Source organism: Mastigoproctus giganteus, chromosome 2 (genome assembly GCF_048544385.1).
Source record: "Mastigoproctus giganteus isolate SK-2022 chromosome 2, ASM4854438v1, whole genome shotgun sequence".
NCBI classification, from domain to species: domain Eukaryota; kingdom Metazoa; phylum Arthropoda; class Arachnida; order Uropygi; family Thelyphonidae; genus Mastigoproctus; species Mastigoproctus giganteus.
In genome coordinates, this window is record NC_143576.1 from 240,040,653 (window position 1) to 240,059,673 (window position 19,021).

General features: G+C 39.5%; 2 protein-coding genes across 2 annotated transcripts in view; both read left to right on the forward strand.

Moving 5' to 3' along the window:
• The first annotated feature begins 886 nt into the window (after positions 1–886).
• On the forward strand, positions 887–1,909 carry LOC150090296 (uncharacterized). Its single transcript, XM_090390249.1, has one exon. It carries the CDS (start codon positions 887–889, stop codon positions 1,907–1,909), a length of 1,023 nt encoding a protein of 340 aa, XP_090246375.1.
• A 7,551-nt stretch (positions 1,910–9,460) lies between these two features.
• Positions 9,461–19,021, forward strand: part of LOC150090297 (solute carrier family 60 member 1-like) — a 171,256-nt gene continuing 161,695 nt past the window's right edge. The window contains exon 1 of the mRNA XM_090369068.1: positions 9,461–10,363. Within this exon, the coding sequence (XP_090225194.1) occupies positions 9,903–10,363 (461 nt within the window). The 5' untranslated portion in view covers positions 9,461–9,902. The remainder of the gene's footprint in view (positions 10,364–19,021) is intronic.

The window sequence follows — 19,021 nt, forward strand, 5'->3', positions numbered from 1 at the left end:
CAAGTACACCTACTTGCACATTTAATAAACGAGATGATTATTTTTCTATAAGCATAATACTAGGGACAAGAACATTCTAGACTTGACCATCATAGACAAACCAGATGACATCATAGGGCTCATGGTTCAGGGATGTTGATTCCCTTCTACTTCATAGATGACCTATGAGGCCTCCTGTTTCCTCGAACCTTTTAACTAATCGGTAAAAATAACGTTGTGATATTAGATAAATGAAATTAAACCCACCGATCAGCTTGAGTTAGTATTCTTTTAAATTGTATACCATCACTTAAACAAAGGACTCTGCTCTACACTTAAAAGTATGAGATACGCCCAGACAGCTGTTTCAAAGATTACTGGCTTGTCAACTGTCAGCAGACGGTGAGATAACAATATTGGTCTTTAAGTTGAACATTGGCCCAAGTCTTAAGGCCAGATGGAACAGGACCGCCCACGCGATCAAATATCTAACGCAGTCAACCAGCACTCTGTAATTCTCCTAACCCTGTCATCAATAATCATATTGATCTCATGGTTGTTTTTGATCTTAAGCTCTGCTTCAGCAACCACATGGACAAGCTGCTCACGTATTCAGCTCGACATAGATGGATTGCCACATTCATCGGTGTCAAATTTACTTGCCTTACTTACCACCTTAAGAAGTTTAGAAGGGGGTCATGTCACATCGAAGAAAACTTTCCTGATTATCTGCATACGAAAACCATTTTAAACATACAGGGAAAATTCAAACCACAGTTCTTAATTCATCATACGCAACTTGGACATTGTTGACAAACTGAAAATTGAATTTTAACAATGGAAGATATGTAAAGAATGCACTTAAAAAAATGTAATACAGTGAGGGATTTTAATTAGGCCTTTAAATATGGATCGGCTACCAAGTTGCAGTATATCATCCGCAAATTTAAAAGAAGCAATTCTCACAGCTGTTGATACCCTTCTAAATTCTCCTGAAGATGACGAACAATCGCTTAAACAAAACATCCGAACTATCGTAGATTTATACAACAGATGGAAGTGTGAAATGCGTATCGAATTTGATGATCCCGAATTTGAAACTCTGATATACACTGCTGCTAAAGTGTGTTTCTGGAAGAATGTTAGCGACGTGACCCTCGCCAAGGACGTCTTGATGTGTTTGTACCATTGCGATCGCTTTCTGGGACTTCGTGATCAAGAGCTGATTTATCCCGATCAGATCCACCCTTTGTGGTCATGGACTGGGAGAGACGTACCCAGCAAAAGAGCAGTCCAGGAGTCCCCCGTGTCCTATTTCCATCGTGCTTCCAATGCAAATAAACTAGTGTTTGGCTTCGATGACAGATTTATTGGCACGATCTGTTATCGGATGTCCAATTTATTCCTGAACACCATCGATATGTGCAAACCCGATCTGATGCTTTTGTTGCTCAGACTTGGATGCGACTTCAATCTAAAGATGTTCTGGGGATGTCCGTATACTTTACAAAGTGTGGTATGTTACTTCGTTTTGAAATGCTTGAGGAGGCTGATACTTGGAGAAATCACACATCCCGAAGAGGAAGAGAGAAAACACGCTCATGCAAGGGCCAGGTGCGTCCAGTTCCTTATTCGTGTTGTCCCTCAACTTAGTGTCGGAACTTTACAAAGTGTCATCAATAACCAATTTCTTTACTCTTGGAGGAGCGAAAGACCACTCTGGGATTTTTCTGCAGTGAGTATTCTCGAAAGGACCGCTATGTGGACTCCTTTGCTGAAACAACGGTGTCTAAATCCATCCAAGTTAGCTCATCTCTGTAAATGTTCCATAAGGCGTGTCCTGCACGACAACTGGCAGCTTCCTGATGGCATCCAGCGACTTCCTCTTCCTCTGAGTATTCGCAGGTACGTCGATCTTTTAGAAGACTGAGCGTTGTGAGTTTAACGCCCATTAAAGTGAGGATCCAGCAGGGATCAACAAACCAGGAAATTGAGTAGCTGATTCTATTTCTAAATTTAATTTCCGTACACATTTTCGTGTTCTAAACTGCTGCCCTAATAAAATACTTAAATTATAGATATGCTGTCCAATTGTGGTTAATAGCGACGATTTTTTCTTTCACTCTGGAAATGCCACTAAGAGAATTATAGCCCAAATGGCTTCTTTATTTAAATGTTTATAAAATTCTGAAATAGAAGAAACTAGCAAACTCGTTTGGTTACTGTTCGTAAAAATGTTCTTCATAATTTCTTAATATTTTGGGTTTTTTTACCCAATGCATGATTTTGAATGTTAACAAAAGAGTCATTATAATTTATAAAATTATATAACAAATTAATAATTCAATTAATGTAACTAGAAAATATTTTAAAATAAGAAATTAAAACAAAATGATTTATTTTTTTTAAATGAAATTTTTCCAATGAAAAATCAGTAAAAATCATTGCAGATAGCACACCTCTTTGTGGAACTCTTCTGGAGCGATTCGATGGTACTGCTTTGAAAACATCATGGAGAGTTGTTAAAGTTCTTTTAATGGTATCTACTTTGTATACCGATTGCACGAAGCACCAAGCGCGCCCTGGTGACATTTTTTCTGGCGTATTTTGTACCTTTAGTTTCTGCATGGTAGAGACACTATCTATTCAAAACATCATTTCTGGCAGATTCATAGTTTGCCACCAACAGATCACTAATTTGAAAGCTTGTCATGAGTTATGGATTAATAATTAACCAGTGAACATCTGTAACCTTTCTTTTTAACAAATATTAAATTGTTTACCTGGCAAGCTAGTTTCTAAATTGAGAAATACAGTGTTATTTTAATGGAACAAAGTATCAATGACACAAACCACTTAGCCAATGGCCGGGTGAGACGTACGTAAGCAACTCAATGAATTTTTATCATGCGGTTGGCACCCTCGATCCCAGCAAGCAATTGCGACAGTACAGCATTAAAAGGCGATAGTGCAGGAGCAAGGAATGTGCGTGTTGTAGCTGTGGGATACGAAATCTCCAGTGACTGAAAGAGACGTTTTCGATCGGAATTACAGAAAGGTCCATTCACCTACGGAACAGGCAATGAGGCAATGGTTGAAACTGTTTAGAAACCGGCAGCGTGCTGCACCAGAAAGGAGCAGGTAGGCTTAGTACATCTGCAGATAAAGTTTCGGAAATTTTGTTTTCATGGAAACATTGTGAACTCCGCAAATTACCACCAGGTACCACCATGTACCAACACATATCAGCATGATGGGGCACCACCACACTGGAGTTTGCATGTGCGCGATTTTCTCAATAAAAAACAAACTTCCTAACCGATTGTTCGGTCGGGATGGTACCATTCCATGGATTGAACAGGCAGTGATTTCCATTTTTAAAGAGATGCTTGAAACCCTTGGTGTGAAATCAGCTACCGCCTTGACATTCTACGGTCTGCCAAACGTGCCCATGTGGAATACTTATGTGCCAAAACAAATTCTTTGAGTTGTTTAATTAAGTGCAGCAACCCGGTTTACAACATCTATTACATTAAAAATTTAATCCAGCTTCATTTTCAGGTGAATAATTTTTAGACACTTTATGTATGTATACATATTTTTCTTGCACAATTCACAAAATGTAACTAAGGGCTACTTCTTCACCCGAACCCTCGTGGGCAGCACAGTTGGTAGAATCCGTCCTCCTCATACCGAGTGGAAAAGACCTGGGTTGGAATCTCAATAATTGGAGGGATATTTATGGGCCTTTTTCACAACGTGGCTGAGTTAGACGGTTGCTGGGTAGGGTAGCATAGCTTTTACAGACAGTACATATGTCGCGGACTTGGAGTGGGCTCAAATGCAGAGAATTTGCAAGTGTTTTTCAGCAGAGGGAAGTGTGGAGATCCTTGGCAGTCATCCTTCTCGAAGGCGATGGCACATGATGGATATATGGCACAATATGGCCTTAGTCGCTGATGCGCCTAAAACCCGACAACAACAACCTTCATCCGATAAACCACCCTCGAAGATAGGAAGTAAGGCATTTGTGTTCGATTTAAATGTTTCTTGAGATTTTATCTCTCAGGACTGATCACAAACCCTCCCTTCTACAGATTTATGTAGCACAACACCTAAACCAACGTGTCTTTAAAAGCACAAAAAAAAAAAAAAAAAAAACCCGAAAGATTTTAATTAATTTATCCAACAAGAACCATTATTTTCTTAATTTCTTCTTGGTAGTGCGGGTATAATTTTACTATTAAAGTGAAAAAGATTTTTACACGTCTCAGTACCTCTTTATTAGCAAATTTAGAACAAGAATATACAAATGCAGCACTAAATTTAGATACGAATAAGCTACTCAACTGTCCAGTTCACCATGGTCAATGTTGGATTACCAGTCCGGCTGGAACTTTAGTCTTCTAGAAGATCTAAATATCTACGTAGATACGCAGGGACCGGAATTCGCTCAATACCATCTGGAAGCTCCCAGTTTTCGTACAAGATACTTCTGATGAGCCGCCTACAAAGATGGGTTAACTCAGATGGCTCCAGACATCGTTGTTTGAACAAGGGAGTCCACTTCACGGTCATCTCAAGGATATTCAGAACGGAAAAATCCCAACCAGGTCTTCTTCGCTTCCAGGACGAAAGAAAGTGTCCATCGAGTACAGTTTGCAAAGTTGGGGCTGTAAGTTGAGGAGCTACGCGAAGGACAAACTGGGCGCACATGGCCCTTTCTTGAAAGCTACTCAGCATTTGGTCTTCAAGATTTCCTTCGCTAAATATGATATCTTCCAGGAAAAATAAAATAAGAAAACAAGTCACGTTTTCTAACCTGTACGGGTTACCCCAATAATATTTCAGATTGAAATCGCATCCAAGACGGAGCAGAAGAAGCAATACTTGGGATTTAAATAAATCCACCGAACGGGAGAATAAGTTGGGCAACCCATACGAAACTGCACTAAGAAACCTCTCCCTCGACCCAAATATCAACTTGTTTGCATTGGCAGCACGATTGAAGTAGGATACAGGAGACTCTTCGATTGATCTTTCACTGGGGGAGTCGTACCCAGGCCACGCCCACAAAGCGACGATCTGTTCGGGATAGATTAGCGCTTGGTTGCGAAATCCTAAAAAGCGATCACAACGGTACAAACACACGAGAACATTCCCGACGAGGCCAAAGTTTTCAATGTTCTTCCAGAAGCACACTTTAGCTGGAGCATAAATCAAACTTTCGAATTCTCGGTCATCAAACACTATATTTGTTTCATTCTTCCACCTGTTGTACAAATCCACAACGATTCGAACATTTTCTTCGGGAATTTGTGGATGGTCAACCTCTTTGGGAGGATTCAAGAGTACGAAGATAGCCGATCGAATTTCGTGTTCTAAAATTGATAAAGAAATGCGAATATTTGGTAGCCGATCCATCTAATGTTTGAATGAACCAAAGTGAGTCCTGTAACAATCAATCTGCAAGATTCATTGTTACAAGACTAATGTTCAAATTGTTTCTTTCATTTCGCATTATTTGTGGAAAATGTTGTTTTTTGGGACAATTGAACATACAAAGAAAGGGTTGTTGCTGTTGTAGCAGCATCAGCAACTAAGGCCATATTGTTCCATGCATATTGTTGTAAATTGAGTGAGTTCTGAAGTCCATTTTCTGTTTGCTTGATGAAAAAGTAGAGTTTTCGGGAGGAAAAACCAGAGCTGAGACAGACTAACTCAGCCACGTTGTGAAAAAGCCCATAAAATTCCTTACGTCATCGATGTACTCGAACGCAGGTCTTTTCCACCCGGTGTGGGGACGGTGGTGATCCTACCAACTGTGCTGCCCACGAGGGTACAGAGGAAAGGAGGTAGATTCGGTGGTATGGTGATATAATGAATCATCAGTTTTGGGGAAGGGTGTGTGAAATTTAAAATAAAAAAAAAAATGGTTATGTTAATGATGTGTACATATTTCCCATAATAAAATTATATAAACATATTTTTTAATTGTTATTTTATTATTTTTTTTTATTTTAAACGTTTAAAATTGAAATAATTTCGATTCAAACTTTAAAACCTTTTGGTATCTTCTCACCGATATAAGAGAAATGTGATTCTAAAATTGTAGGGTAGATGGCAGCATCGGTCTATTTGAATTTCTATCATAGGCTTTATATCATAGTGTTTTTTAATCAACTTTATTGCGTTCTGTTTTCATAAACTCATCTTGATCCACTTTCATTGCATTAAGCCACTTCCATATTTTTAAACTGCATTTTAAAGGAAATCTCTCTCTCATCTACAACGTCCTTTTGGTTGATGTCTTTTGATAGAATGCCACACACCATTAATTATTTAATTGAGTTACTTCTTTTAAGGAATATTGTTGTCAGCACATTGAACTGATTTCAAAGATTGGCACTTTGATCTTAACTAACTAACTAGCTAACCCTTAACTAACTATGAAAATAAAGATCTGATTATGCATGCACAATATTTAATATAGTTATTTTGCCTTAATTACTTTTAGATGAGATTTAAAAAAAACAAAAATCTCCTTTCCATGGTAACCACACACCTTTGAGCAGATATGGACACAGGTCCTCCGGGTTTATTCAACTCAGTGATTATTAACCATTTTACATATTCTGAATGATATGGAATATTTTCAGTTGCCAACTGAGCCACAGCGATTTCGATTTGGGTGATCAGTTCTGGTTGGGCTTTCATTTGACATTGACACAGAGGACATTGGCTTTTGCAGGGAAGGACCCAGTTTGGGTGGTTTCTTCGAGTAAGTGGAATGTGCTCTGCGCGGTTCAGCTTAGGATTTTTTAAAGAAAACTTTTTTTCGATTATCTAGAGTGCTGCAGTCACATTTTCTTTGTAGTTTTAAAAGAGCGAAGGCGCCGACTGTCTCTTCCACTTGAGGTCATCGTGACCATTTCAGAGACATCGCAACAGTGGAAAATCTCCATCCGCCAAAATAATAGAGTGCATTGAACGAAAACATTTATTTTCTCATAATCATCCCATTTCTTTGGCTGTTTGGTAGACGGATTTGTTTTTAGTAATTTCCATCCATGCTTTTCTTGGCACGGGTACGCAGATGAAATTCTGATGAAGATTGACGAACCTCATTTAAAATTCGATGCTCGAAGCCGACTGAAGATTATTCACAACAGAATACTAGTTTTAACAACCCCCATCGATCGTAAATATATTTTCAAATTGTAGTAAACAATTTCATAATAAAACTATGCTGTAACGTGCCCCCGCATGCAACTTACCTCCACGTGATCTTTGTATCTGATTTCATGGACTACTTTAAACCTCTCTCTCTCTCTCTCTCTCTCTCAATAATTACACTAAGAAAAAAAAATGTAGACGTAACATATAAATACTTAATAATGCTCTTATCCAAATAACTACCATCAGAACAACCAGCATCTTTTAGAAATGATCTTCAAGTGTGGATTAAAGGAACCAGCGTACTGATTTCTGGTACTGATGTCTTAAATCATTGTAAGAATTTTTCCAAGAAATTCTAAACTTATTAAATGGAATAGTTATGGAGTATTTGAAGATATTGAAATACCCTGCTGAATGGGGTTTATTTCTATCCCCTGTCTTGAAGTAAGATGGCCACCACCCGAATTGTAAACAGGGTCCATCTAGAATAATTACATACCCCGGCGTTCATTACATACGTTTAATAACAAGATTTACGAGGACTTTCTATTGTACTAATCCTTAACAACAGTAATATATTAATATTTTATTGAAAACAAGAAAAATTCAGTGGTCAAACAGTTGCTAGGAATTTGAGAGTGGCCTAGATTTAATGCAACTGGCTGGTTTCACTTTCTCTCTTTTTATAACTGTGGATAAATTCATTTTATTCTAATCAAAACTCAGAGTTACATTCCCTGTGTTACCTAGTTGGAACTGCTAGAAAGCATTCGAATAATTATCGATTATCCATCAGGGTACAGTTTTGTCGATGATGGGAGGAATTCTTCATGGATCCTCACTCCAGAATGCAGTTAGCATTCTTGGAGGAAGGGAGCTGTCTCTACAATAAATTTCAACCCACATAAATTTCAACTTACCCTTAATTCTCGTACAGATGTATGAAATATACGATATACGCCTAATAGCCTTATTTTCCTTAGCTCAACTATAGAGAACTAATCAAAATCCATTTATCGTGTTGGGAAAGAAAACTGGATGAATAAATTGCCCAAATCTTTTACTAGTTAAGGCAACAGTTATCTGATGGTATCCAGGACTTCCAGACCTTCGAAGGTATGTTGATCTTCTAGAGGACCGAGGTTTTTCAGCCTAGTTTCACCTTGTCTGACTGATAACACTATAGCCAACAAAAATTTTGTCATATCTCCACAATGAAAATATGTGATTCTGGAGAAAATAAACGCACTAATTCCGAAATTACCCATCAAAAGATGTACCAATCTTTGTTTTCTTCTTTTCTATTACCCAAGGAATCATGCACTACCGCCTTAAATGATTGCCAAACTACCAACTTCAACCTCCTTTAACTGAGTTTCAAACACATAGACTTTCAGTAGTTGGGGTCCTAGAAAATTCCTTCCTTAATTTTGGCATATGTTAAATTAGGTTAAACACTTCTCAAGTAAGCAAAGCCGTTGCCGTCTTTATCTAGTCCATTCCCAAAATGTTTCATCAGTCCAAGTTTGATGTGCAGGGGTGGAAGAAGAACCTTGTTTGAGTGCACTAAAGGAATAAATTTTACATTGCATTGTCCTGGGATGAACTCGTCCCGCTTGTCCCAATATTGCACAACGTAATGTTCTTCTGTCGCACGGCTGTCCCACAAATGCAAAATCAACAATAATTTGTGAAACCCCTCTGAAAACCAACAAGCAAACATTAAGACCATATGTTCCAACCATAACCCTGGTATTTTATAGCATGTAGAATCTTTAGACACGCTTTCATGACTTTCTTTAAGTCCAACTGACTGAAACACAGGAACTGATGGAAATTCGTTGCCATTATGAAGCAAAACTGCTTTTAAACTTCTGTTTGGAGGATTGATTTACAACGATACATGGAAAACCTTGGCCTAGAAAAATCCCACCAAAAACGCCAAGTGTGCTCTCTTTCTTGTGATGAACATAAATCAGACTTCTACCAATGGTTCTTAGGAGTCTGATTATGTACATCACAAGAAAAGCGAGGCCAGAATCGATTGCTAAAATTAAATAAAACTCCCTCTATATTTAATAACTGTGACACGATATGGAACTATGATGGTGATTTTCGAAATCCATCCATAAAAATTGGTTAAAAACAGCATTCGAGTTCTTGGAGATAAAAATCGTGTTGGCCACAGCAATCAATCGCTGAATAAATAGTTCAGGAAAGGACCGGTAGATGACAGCATCATCGTTCAAAGATCTGGCTATAGTAACAGTCCTCGGGTTTTCAATACAGTGACAAACAGGGAACCGGCATGTTTCTTTTTCCACCGGTTGCTAAGTGTTGGTTGCTAAGGGCGCTTGATGCGAAGCTGACAGACCGGATTTGGGCACGCGCACACATTTATCGACGTACGAAACACCGCTCACCGCTGTGTGCGTGTGTGTGTGCACTTTAGAGGGGTTATTCTATTCGCCGACTGCAGGCCGACATGGATTTGGGCAAATGTTGCTCTCCGAACATTAAGCCTAACTGTCACCGGCCCTTGATGCCGTAGTTGAGCCGCATCCGAGCTCCTCTCGTCTGCTCAAATCCCGAGGAAAACTTCGAACGAACTCTCTTCCGACCATCCGTCTTTGGAATCTTCGAAGAAAAGGTATGGTTTCGGGAACTCGGTCGGATCCGGGTTCATTTCTGCAGGTTACGTCGCACGCAGGAGGATTCCGTTAGAGTTACTGTAACGTCCCGCCATGGCCGATCAGGATAAGACAGCGTATGACATGACGGAGATGACTTCGATGGGTCGCAGTGCTCCCGACCGGGAGGGTGTTGAACTCAACCTCAGTGAGCTGAGTGTCCACAAGGGGGGCGCCGGATTGCCCGGAAAGGAGGGGGCCGTCTCACCTTCTATGAAATCGACGGGTTCGGCTGTTGACCTGAGTAGTACCATACGGGGCACCACCTTTCCAATGACGACAATCCCTACGAAGAGAGACCATTTTTTCGAGTTGTTTTGGCGGCACAAGCACACGACCATCACGTTAAGTTGCGTCTTCTGGAGTTTTGGGATGTGCGTGGCTTTCTTGGGACCTACCCTGCTGGATCTCGGATGTAAAACGGGCACCATTTTCCCCACAATGTCCTGGGTGTTCTTCAGCCAATCTTTCTTTGTCCTTCTCGGCTCTGGTTGCGGAGGATTTCTGCTCAGAAGGTGAGTACATTTTTGGACACTAAATGAGTCCTCTTTTGATTTGTTCTTTCATCTTTGAATTCTGTGTTTCTGGAGTAGATGGACAGTCAGAACATATGCAGACTGCTAGAAACACATTTTGATCGATGGAATGACACCCACGCGCGCACCCTGACGAATACAGAACTAGAGAGTGAGAGAAAATAAAATTCTAATTTCTTACCAATGTTCAGAACCATTTTGATAAAATTTATAGAAATTGTAGGATTTTGTAGATACAGGGGATGATATCATCACTTAGCTTTCTATCTAAATAAAATGAACAGTATCATACACTTCCTGGACAGATTAATGGAAACACGACACCTATTCAAGAAAGGGAACTTATATCTGTGTTATTTGACTGTGGTTGTGTGTACAGATTGAGACCAAGTATCTGAGATTGTCTGATTATGACACAATTTAGATAAAATGGACAGACGACATGACTTAATTGATGTGGATTGACAGAAGAGATCTAGAGAGCCGGTACCAGTATCTCAGGAATGAATCATAGCCAACGATTTCAGCAGTTGGTGCTAGAAGTATAGGTTAGGATTGTAATGGCAGAAATATGGGAGCTAGATGCCTCACTTTAGGATGGATTGAACACTGTGTCTAAGGTAGGAAGGGAGAAGAGTTCTGAGTTGCGGACTTGTCACTGGAGACATCTGCAGGATATTGCGACCCGTGTTTTTGTTGAGAGACACTTTGATCATTGAGACCCATGGAACAAGCCTGGCAGTACAGATAGTTTAAATGTTGTTCGAATCGGGTTCGAATCCTTCTCAATGGTGCTAATAACTTTTATGGGCTTTTTTCACCCCGTGGCTGATTTAGTCGGGCGCAATACCAGGAAGGCTTTGAAGTAATGAAGCTATAGTAAAGTAGGGTCAGCCTTTATTCATTATATTTTTGATTTGCCCGTTCTTCGATACCGAAGTGAGCAAATTTGTGGTGAAAGGTCATTCAGGTCAAATAAACTTTGGCTTCAATGACAACATCGCTCCTTCGTGGAAGTCCTTCGACCAGTTTCACAGCAGTGTCTGGATATCAGAGTCGTCTGGTATATCAACATACGATGCGATATTAAGCATAATGACCATCCCAGTTTGAGCAGCAAAAAGCATCTCCATAAACCAACGTGATGCTTCCTCCACGTGGGATAGTTCATATTTTTTGAACCGTTGGTTGTCTTTTAGGTTAGCAACGCCACAGTCCGTCTTTCCAAAGTGAACTCGTTGTCATCCTGGACAACAATATAATATAGAAAAAGGGCACTGAATTCCACCATCATTCCATATCTGAATTCTAGAAAACCAATGTGGAATATGCTGTCGGCAGAGTGATCCAGAATCCATCTGAGAAAAATGCGAACACTTGGTCCTGTGTTTCTATTTCTGCTATTACTTTGTCAATATCAAGCCATGCTAGTAGCAGTTTAAAAGCTGGAGGTTGTCCAACTAGTTTAATTCAGGTTTCTCCACTTCTCTGAGAGGATAATGAAATCTGAAAAGGGGAATCATAGGACATCAAAATTGGAGAACTCTACCCCGATGCAATATCCTTTTGCAATAACCATTTTGTTAAGCAACTGAGGTAAAGAGATTTCAGTATATTGGGTCTGTAAATGGTGCGAATGGCTGAACAAAGACCGACTAACTCGACCATGGTGAAAAAAGCCCACAAAAATTCCTCTTGTCTAGATGGAATCTGAATCGAGCTCTTGCCAGATGGTGTAGAACAGGATTATAAGCACTACGCAGACTTAATAATTTCTTATTAATTCTTTTTCTTATAAATTTATTATTTTCTCTATCTGAGTTGATCGAGGTTGCAGTCCACGCGACTACTAAATACGGCGATGTTTTTGTATTCTATCTATTTGTAAACGTTTATGGGGCAGTCCAGCAGTATGAACAGAAAAGGACTGCGTATATCCGTCCCCATTGGGACGGATATACGCAACCACATTGCAATTTACTTTGTGAGAGTGGTTTTGAACAAAAATGAGGCAGCTGTCCAGAATAAGCTTTTCAATCGTGTTAATCGACGTGATAGTGTTTTTTTGCGTGGAAGAAGTTGGTCAGTTATTGTAGGCCCCTCAATGAATTACACTATATTGGGCCTTATATAATATGCCTGTAAATTGCAAATTCTGTGGTCTATTTTACGTTTTCTGGGCGAAAAACCTGAGTTTCTGGAGGAAAACCTAAGCTACCCTCTCCATAGACCGACTAACTCAGCCACGTTGTGAAAAGGCCCATAAAAATTCCTATTTATACCGTTGTGCAAAATTTATACATCACTTGACGTACCAGTAGGGGAAGTTCCCAGCATGCACTAGAACTCTCGCAGTAGTACTGAGCATCCTTGCAGAAGGTTTTCCAATAAGTGTAGTTATAAATTTTCAGTGAGAAAGCAGAAATTGGAATTTTGTGTTCAGTTGGCTTGATGGCATTTTAGATTCTTGCAGGAGTCATCTTATGGGGTGAAGATCATATTTTATTTATTTTTTTAAATAAGATTTCATAACAGAGAAGCGTGTTGGGGTGCACAGAAGTATGGATGTTCTTAACTGTATGGTTAAGCAATTATTTACAATTCTTCAAGGTTAGCTTCTTAATAATTTAGGCACGTTTATACACAAAATCTCTTGGTGAGCCCTCCAGCATCACTTAGAGGAGAAAGGGGTCTATCTATCACTTCCTGTTGCGTTGATGACTATATTACGATATGTTCTTCCTAAAAGTAAGTTAATCTGGATCATTCAAGTCCTGCATTCTTGAGTGCAGGCAACGTACAGATTTTGGTGGCATCAGATAAGTTTGGAGTTTCTACTAGCAAATCCTTGTTCCGGAGGAGTCTGATGTTCTTAATTTTCATTTCTTTATGCTCTGTGTTTGTCACCACTTTCCTAGTGTCTTGACTGGACTGTATCACTGAGTCAGCAGTGGGTCTTAGGATTAGTATATTGCGTGGATCACCAGATCGAGAAATCCAAGGGATTTTTCCAGGCTCTGGATGGAGGCTGTCCTGGTATTGAACAGAATTCTGGTTTTGACGATAACGACAAAATGGGCCCAAGCCAAACCATGAATGGAGCCCCATACCATGACACTGCCTCCACCAAACTTCATTGTTGGGAGGGTACAATCAGGAAGGAACTGTTCTCCTGGCATTCGCTACACCCAGGAACGGCCATCAGACTGGTAGAGTGCGAACGTCGACTCGTCTGTCCATAGGACTGTTTTCTACTGCTCTGCAGTCCAGGATTCGCGCTCCTTACAACATGTTACTCGGCGTCTAGCATTTGTTGGGGTGATTAATTCTGTTGAACTGTTGAGGTAATTCTGTTGAACGTGTCATCTTGCAGCCCGGAAAGCAAGGTGCTGGGAGTCATCATGGAAAGTAAATACATGGGTTGTGTTCAGGTAACTAAGAATAAGAACAGGTACATGTACTTGCATGAATACCGATGCAAGGAGTATACTAAATGAATTAGATACAATTGAAGTGCTGGTCAAGACATCAAATGCAGACATTGTTGGAACATCTGAGACAGTTTTTAATTTTTTTTTTCGGTGGGACCAACTGATGATGTTGCCAACAGCAAACTCTAAATGGGAAGCATGCAATGATTTAATCTTTGAAGCTACTAAGCTTGTCATACCAACTAAGAAATACTGTTCAAGGTTCAGGCCTAAATGGACGTCGGATGAATTAATGGGGACCGTGGCAGAGAAGACAAATGCGTGGAATGCATATAAATTATCAGGCAACACAGAAGCATATGATATATATAAGCTAGTCTGTAATCAAGTCACAAAGGACGTTAGGCAGGCGAAGGCAGATTACGAGAAATCTTTGGAAGGGATGCAAAGAAAGCAGAGTTCTTTACTTATGTAAACTCTAGAAGGAAGGGGATGAATCTGATTGGTCCACTTGATATCGATGGTTCAACTGTTGATGATCCTGCTCGGGTAGCTGACAAACTGAATGAGTATTTTGCATCTACATTCACACTTGAGGAATTCTGTAGGAAAGTAGACGCCACATGCTTATCAAACTCTAACAGGGTGCTTAATGATTTTGTAATAACTGAGAGCAAAGTGGAGGAGAAATTGTTGAAGTTAAACATAAGAAAGGCACCTGGGGTGGATGGGATCTATCCAGTTATATTAAAGGAGGCGGCAAAACAACTAAGCAAACCCTTAGCCATAATTATGAGAGCATCCTTGGACTCTGGGGGGAGGGGGTCTCCATGGACTCAAGTTGTGTAAATATGTCCCAAATTCACAAAGGGAGTTCAAAGGGTGACACCAGTAATGACAGATCTGTTAGTTTAACTTCTATTCCAGGGAAATTAATGGACTCAATGGTTAAAGAAGTAATGCAGGACCATCTAGACAAAACTGCAGTTATAATTCAGACACAGCACGGGTTTTTTTTTTTTAGGGGAAGTCTTGTCTGGCCAATTTGAACGGATTCTATGATGTGGTTATAAAGGAACTGGACGAAAAAATAATTTTGATATCATATACTTGAATTTCAGAAAACCTCTTGATACTGTTGCACGTGGAAGACTACTGTACAAATTGGAGTACAATGGTATTAAGGGCAAGTTGCTACAATGGATAAAAGGATGGTTAAGTGGGAGATGGCAGAGAGTGGAATTAAATGGACACTGCTCTACGTGGACTAATGTTATTAGTGGAGTCTCCCAGCGTTCAGTGCTGGGATCATTCTTGTTTTGTTTATTTATCAATGATATTGATGAAGGTATATCAGGCTTAATGTCCAAGTCTGCAGATGATACAAAGATTGGAAAGGTTGTTGACGACACTAAAGACAGAATCAGTATGCTACTGCAACAGGATCTAGAAAAGTTAGGTAGATGGGCTGCGAAGTGGCAACTGAAGTTTAACATTGGCAAATGCAAATTACTGCATATGGGTTGAAATAACATACCAACTGTGAGGCACTACACTCAGGGTGGTAGAGAATGAAAAAGACTTGGGGGTAATTGTGTAGTCAGACATGAAATTTTCTGAGCAGTACAGACAGGCTGCAAAAGCAGCTCATAGGGTGTTGTCAATGATATACAGAAAGTTTGCTAGCAGGGGCAAAGAGGTGATTATTCCCTTGTATGAGGCAATAATGAGACCACACCTTGAGATCTGGACGCCTCATTTCAGGAAGGATGTAGACACCATAAGAGAGCGACTGACCCTTGATTGGTCAATGCCAATCATAGGAACCGCAAAATGACTGTAAAGGTTCTCTTCTAGATGTATACATAGATGTCATTATATTGCCGTTTAATACAAATCCTGAAACAACTGAAAAACTGAGTGACCAATGAGAGGGATTTATCATATAAAAGTATATTCTTCTGCAAAAACACATGCATTCATAATGCATCTATAACTGTTCCCATATTTTTAAATACCTAGCTTCTTTGGCTTTTATTTTGATAAAAACACTTCATAAAATTCTATAGCTTACTCTCTCTGAATTTAGCCGTTCATTTTAATTACCACTGTATAATATTTATTACTCTTCTCCCGTATACTAATTTTATTAAGTCTGTTTTTTTCTCTCGCTATATATATATATATATATATATATATATATATATATATATATAAATGTCCCTCATACATGTCTGAAGTTTCTCACTGTGTCCTCATTTCATCCTTATTCTATGCTACACCACCACCACCATATGAAATTTTGTCCCACTTTATCTCAAGCTGCACAAGTTACACCACGTTTTTGACATATTCTGTTAATTTTCTGGAGCAGTTTATTTGTGATATTTCACATTTTTCGACTCGGTGCTATCAGGGGGATGCCAGTTTAAATTAGTTATGTATTGGCTGATAATCTCCGCTATATTTGCCTTTTAAGATCTCGACGCCAACCCATTCTTCCTCGAAGACGCTAAAAAACTGATCGCCACGCGCATGAACTACAACCTTATATCATCAACCATTCCCCACTTTGAGCCTTCACCAGCTTCATAGACCAGTCCCTTTTTACACGAAAGGGTGCTTCTAATACAAGTGTAATATATTTTAGGCAGAGGCAACGAGGGCCACGAGGTGTCAGTTTATTATTTCTGTAATTTTAGTGTATTCTGGTCAATTTCGATGTTTCATGAGGTAAAAATCATGCACTCCTCGCCTGAGACCGACTAACTCGGCCAGGCGTGAATCCAACCAATAAAAGTTCTTCCCGTCTAAACAGGTTTCGAATCCAGACCTTCTTCCACAAATCTTGGCAATTCACAAATGAAAATTGTCAAATTGACAATGAAATCAATGGAAAGAATTGTTTTTTTTTTTTCATTAGTCAACTGCAGAAGTTATTTATTAGCAAGTGACCAATGAGAGGGATTTAATCCCTCTCAATAGATTCCCGATTATCCGGGATGGTTGCGAAATAAATTGCTCGAATAATCGAAATCCCGGATAATCTACAAAATTAAATAAACCTGGTAAATCTGACAAAATTGTAATTATATGTCTGCGAATACTGACGTTTCCTTGTTGCAGCTTGCAGATCAGCAGAGGCTGACTAAAGTTGACACCTTAGCACCCCTTTTCATGTTTTTAATGAGCCGAAAACCTTCAGCTCGTCAATACACGTGAACGAATTGTTGATAGAAAGAACAATCTAACATTAACAGGATGGAAGGGACTGTTTCAAAGCAGAAGTTGAAATCAAATAAGGATGAGATGCATTACTGCATTAGATGTTTCATAACGGGGATTATTTTGCTCCATTGCAAGATCGATGACAAGGATTCGGAGCCAAGCTTTGATCTTATGGTCAAATTTGAGACGAATACTATTATCCACAATTCAGCTTAAGTTGCTAACATTTGCTTAACTTTTACAGCATCACCTAAACAGGCGAATTCACTGTACATTTAAAAGTCGACTTTCTGTGGAGAAAGACCTTGCCATCCACACCTAGAGAAAGAAACCAAGCTACTTTCATGTGAGACCGATTAACTAGGCCACGTTGTGAAAAAGATCCATAAATTCCTCACGTTATCAATGGGACTCGAACTGAAGTCTTTTCCGCCCGAAGTGGGGAGGACAACGATTCTACCAATTGTGCTACCCACACGGGCTGGCTGCGAGTCATCTCATTATCTATGCTTATGATGGCCGTATTTATGTCATTGTATATCCCCATGCGACTCTTACACTAAACTATTCTTAAACTACCGAAGAAGATAATTTTTAAGAAAACAAGCGAATAAAACCAGCCATAAAGGAAATGATGTGCTTAGAGTAGAGTGGAATCCCTGATCGCCCATTGATTATCTTTTTTTGTTGCTCTTGCCATTTTGTTCAGTCCATTTTTTATTTTGTTTGCCATTTCCCCAGCAATTTTGCGAGATTGCCCCGCTCTTATTACATTGGTCTAATGACCGTAATTGACTGTTGTAGGTCTTCCCAAGTGCGCAGATGAACGTGTGCAATTTTCTGTCCTTGATCCTTTCGGAAAGGGATGTTTTTTGCTTTTTGCTTCATTATAGGTGTTCCTGGTTTCCTTAGCGGAAGCGATAACCTATTGAGTCGAGCTACCGGATGTAGTTCAGTGTCGCTTTCGTTGACGTCAGAAAGTTATCAGCCCACAACATTCAAGAATTAATTCACCGATTGCCATCCATCAGTTTCATTGTACAGCAAAACATGTACAGTTCTTTTTACCCTAACCTTGTAGTGATCAGCTGGTTCACGATACGCGCAGGCCCAATGCATAGGATATAAAATGGAAAAAGGCGTCAAAACAAAATACAAATATTAAAATTACTAGAGACACGTTAAGTTGTGATTTTATTATTTTTTTCCTTTCATTCCTTGAACTTCTGTTCAAGATGCAGGAATACATTATTAAGATATATTAATTAATAATAATTAAGATAATTATTTATCTTATTATTATTTTATCTGGCTAAGGAAGTCGAATAATAAATGTAGTAGTAGTAATAATAGGAAATGATGCAAGACACCAAGCTTATAGAGCCAAAGAAAAAAAAACCTACACAGTTCACTCATCCGTACCCTCCAAGAATTCATCTAATTTTTTCCTTGAATTTATTCAGCCCATCCTCTTCCACAACAACAGATGGAAGCCCGTTCCAACAATCAACCACCCACTGGCTGAAAGAAAACTTCCCCACATCTATCCTGCAACCATCCTTCCCCAACTTGAGTTTATGCTTCCTCATGTGTGTAGGCTCAGCAAGTGGAAGAATTCCATTAAAATTCAGTTCATTCAAGGTTTTGACACCTCAATCAAATCTTTTCGCAAGTGCCTGGTCTTGAGACGTTGCAATTTGCAGAACTGAAGCCTTTCTAGGTAAGAGCACCCCTTTGTTCATTTCACAAATCTAGTAGCCCTTCTCTGAACCCGTTCCGGCAGATCTACATCCTTCTTAAAATGAGGCCTCCAGATCTGCATATAGTACTCAAGATGCGGCCTGACCGTGGCCTGATTCAAAGGGATAATCACTTCCTTATTCCTGCTAGCAAAATTCCTGTATATCATTGACAAGACCCCATGTGCGGCTTTGTCAGTCTATCTGCACTACTCAGAAAACTTCCTATCTGACTGCAC

Coding starts and splice junctions, on each gene's coding strand:
- LOC150090296 (XM_090390249.1), top strand. CDS start 887: ATGGATCGGCTACCAAGTTGCAGTATATCATCCGCAAATTTAAAAGAA.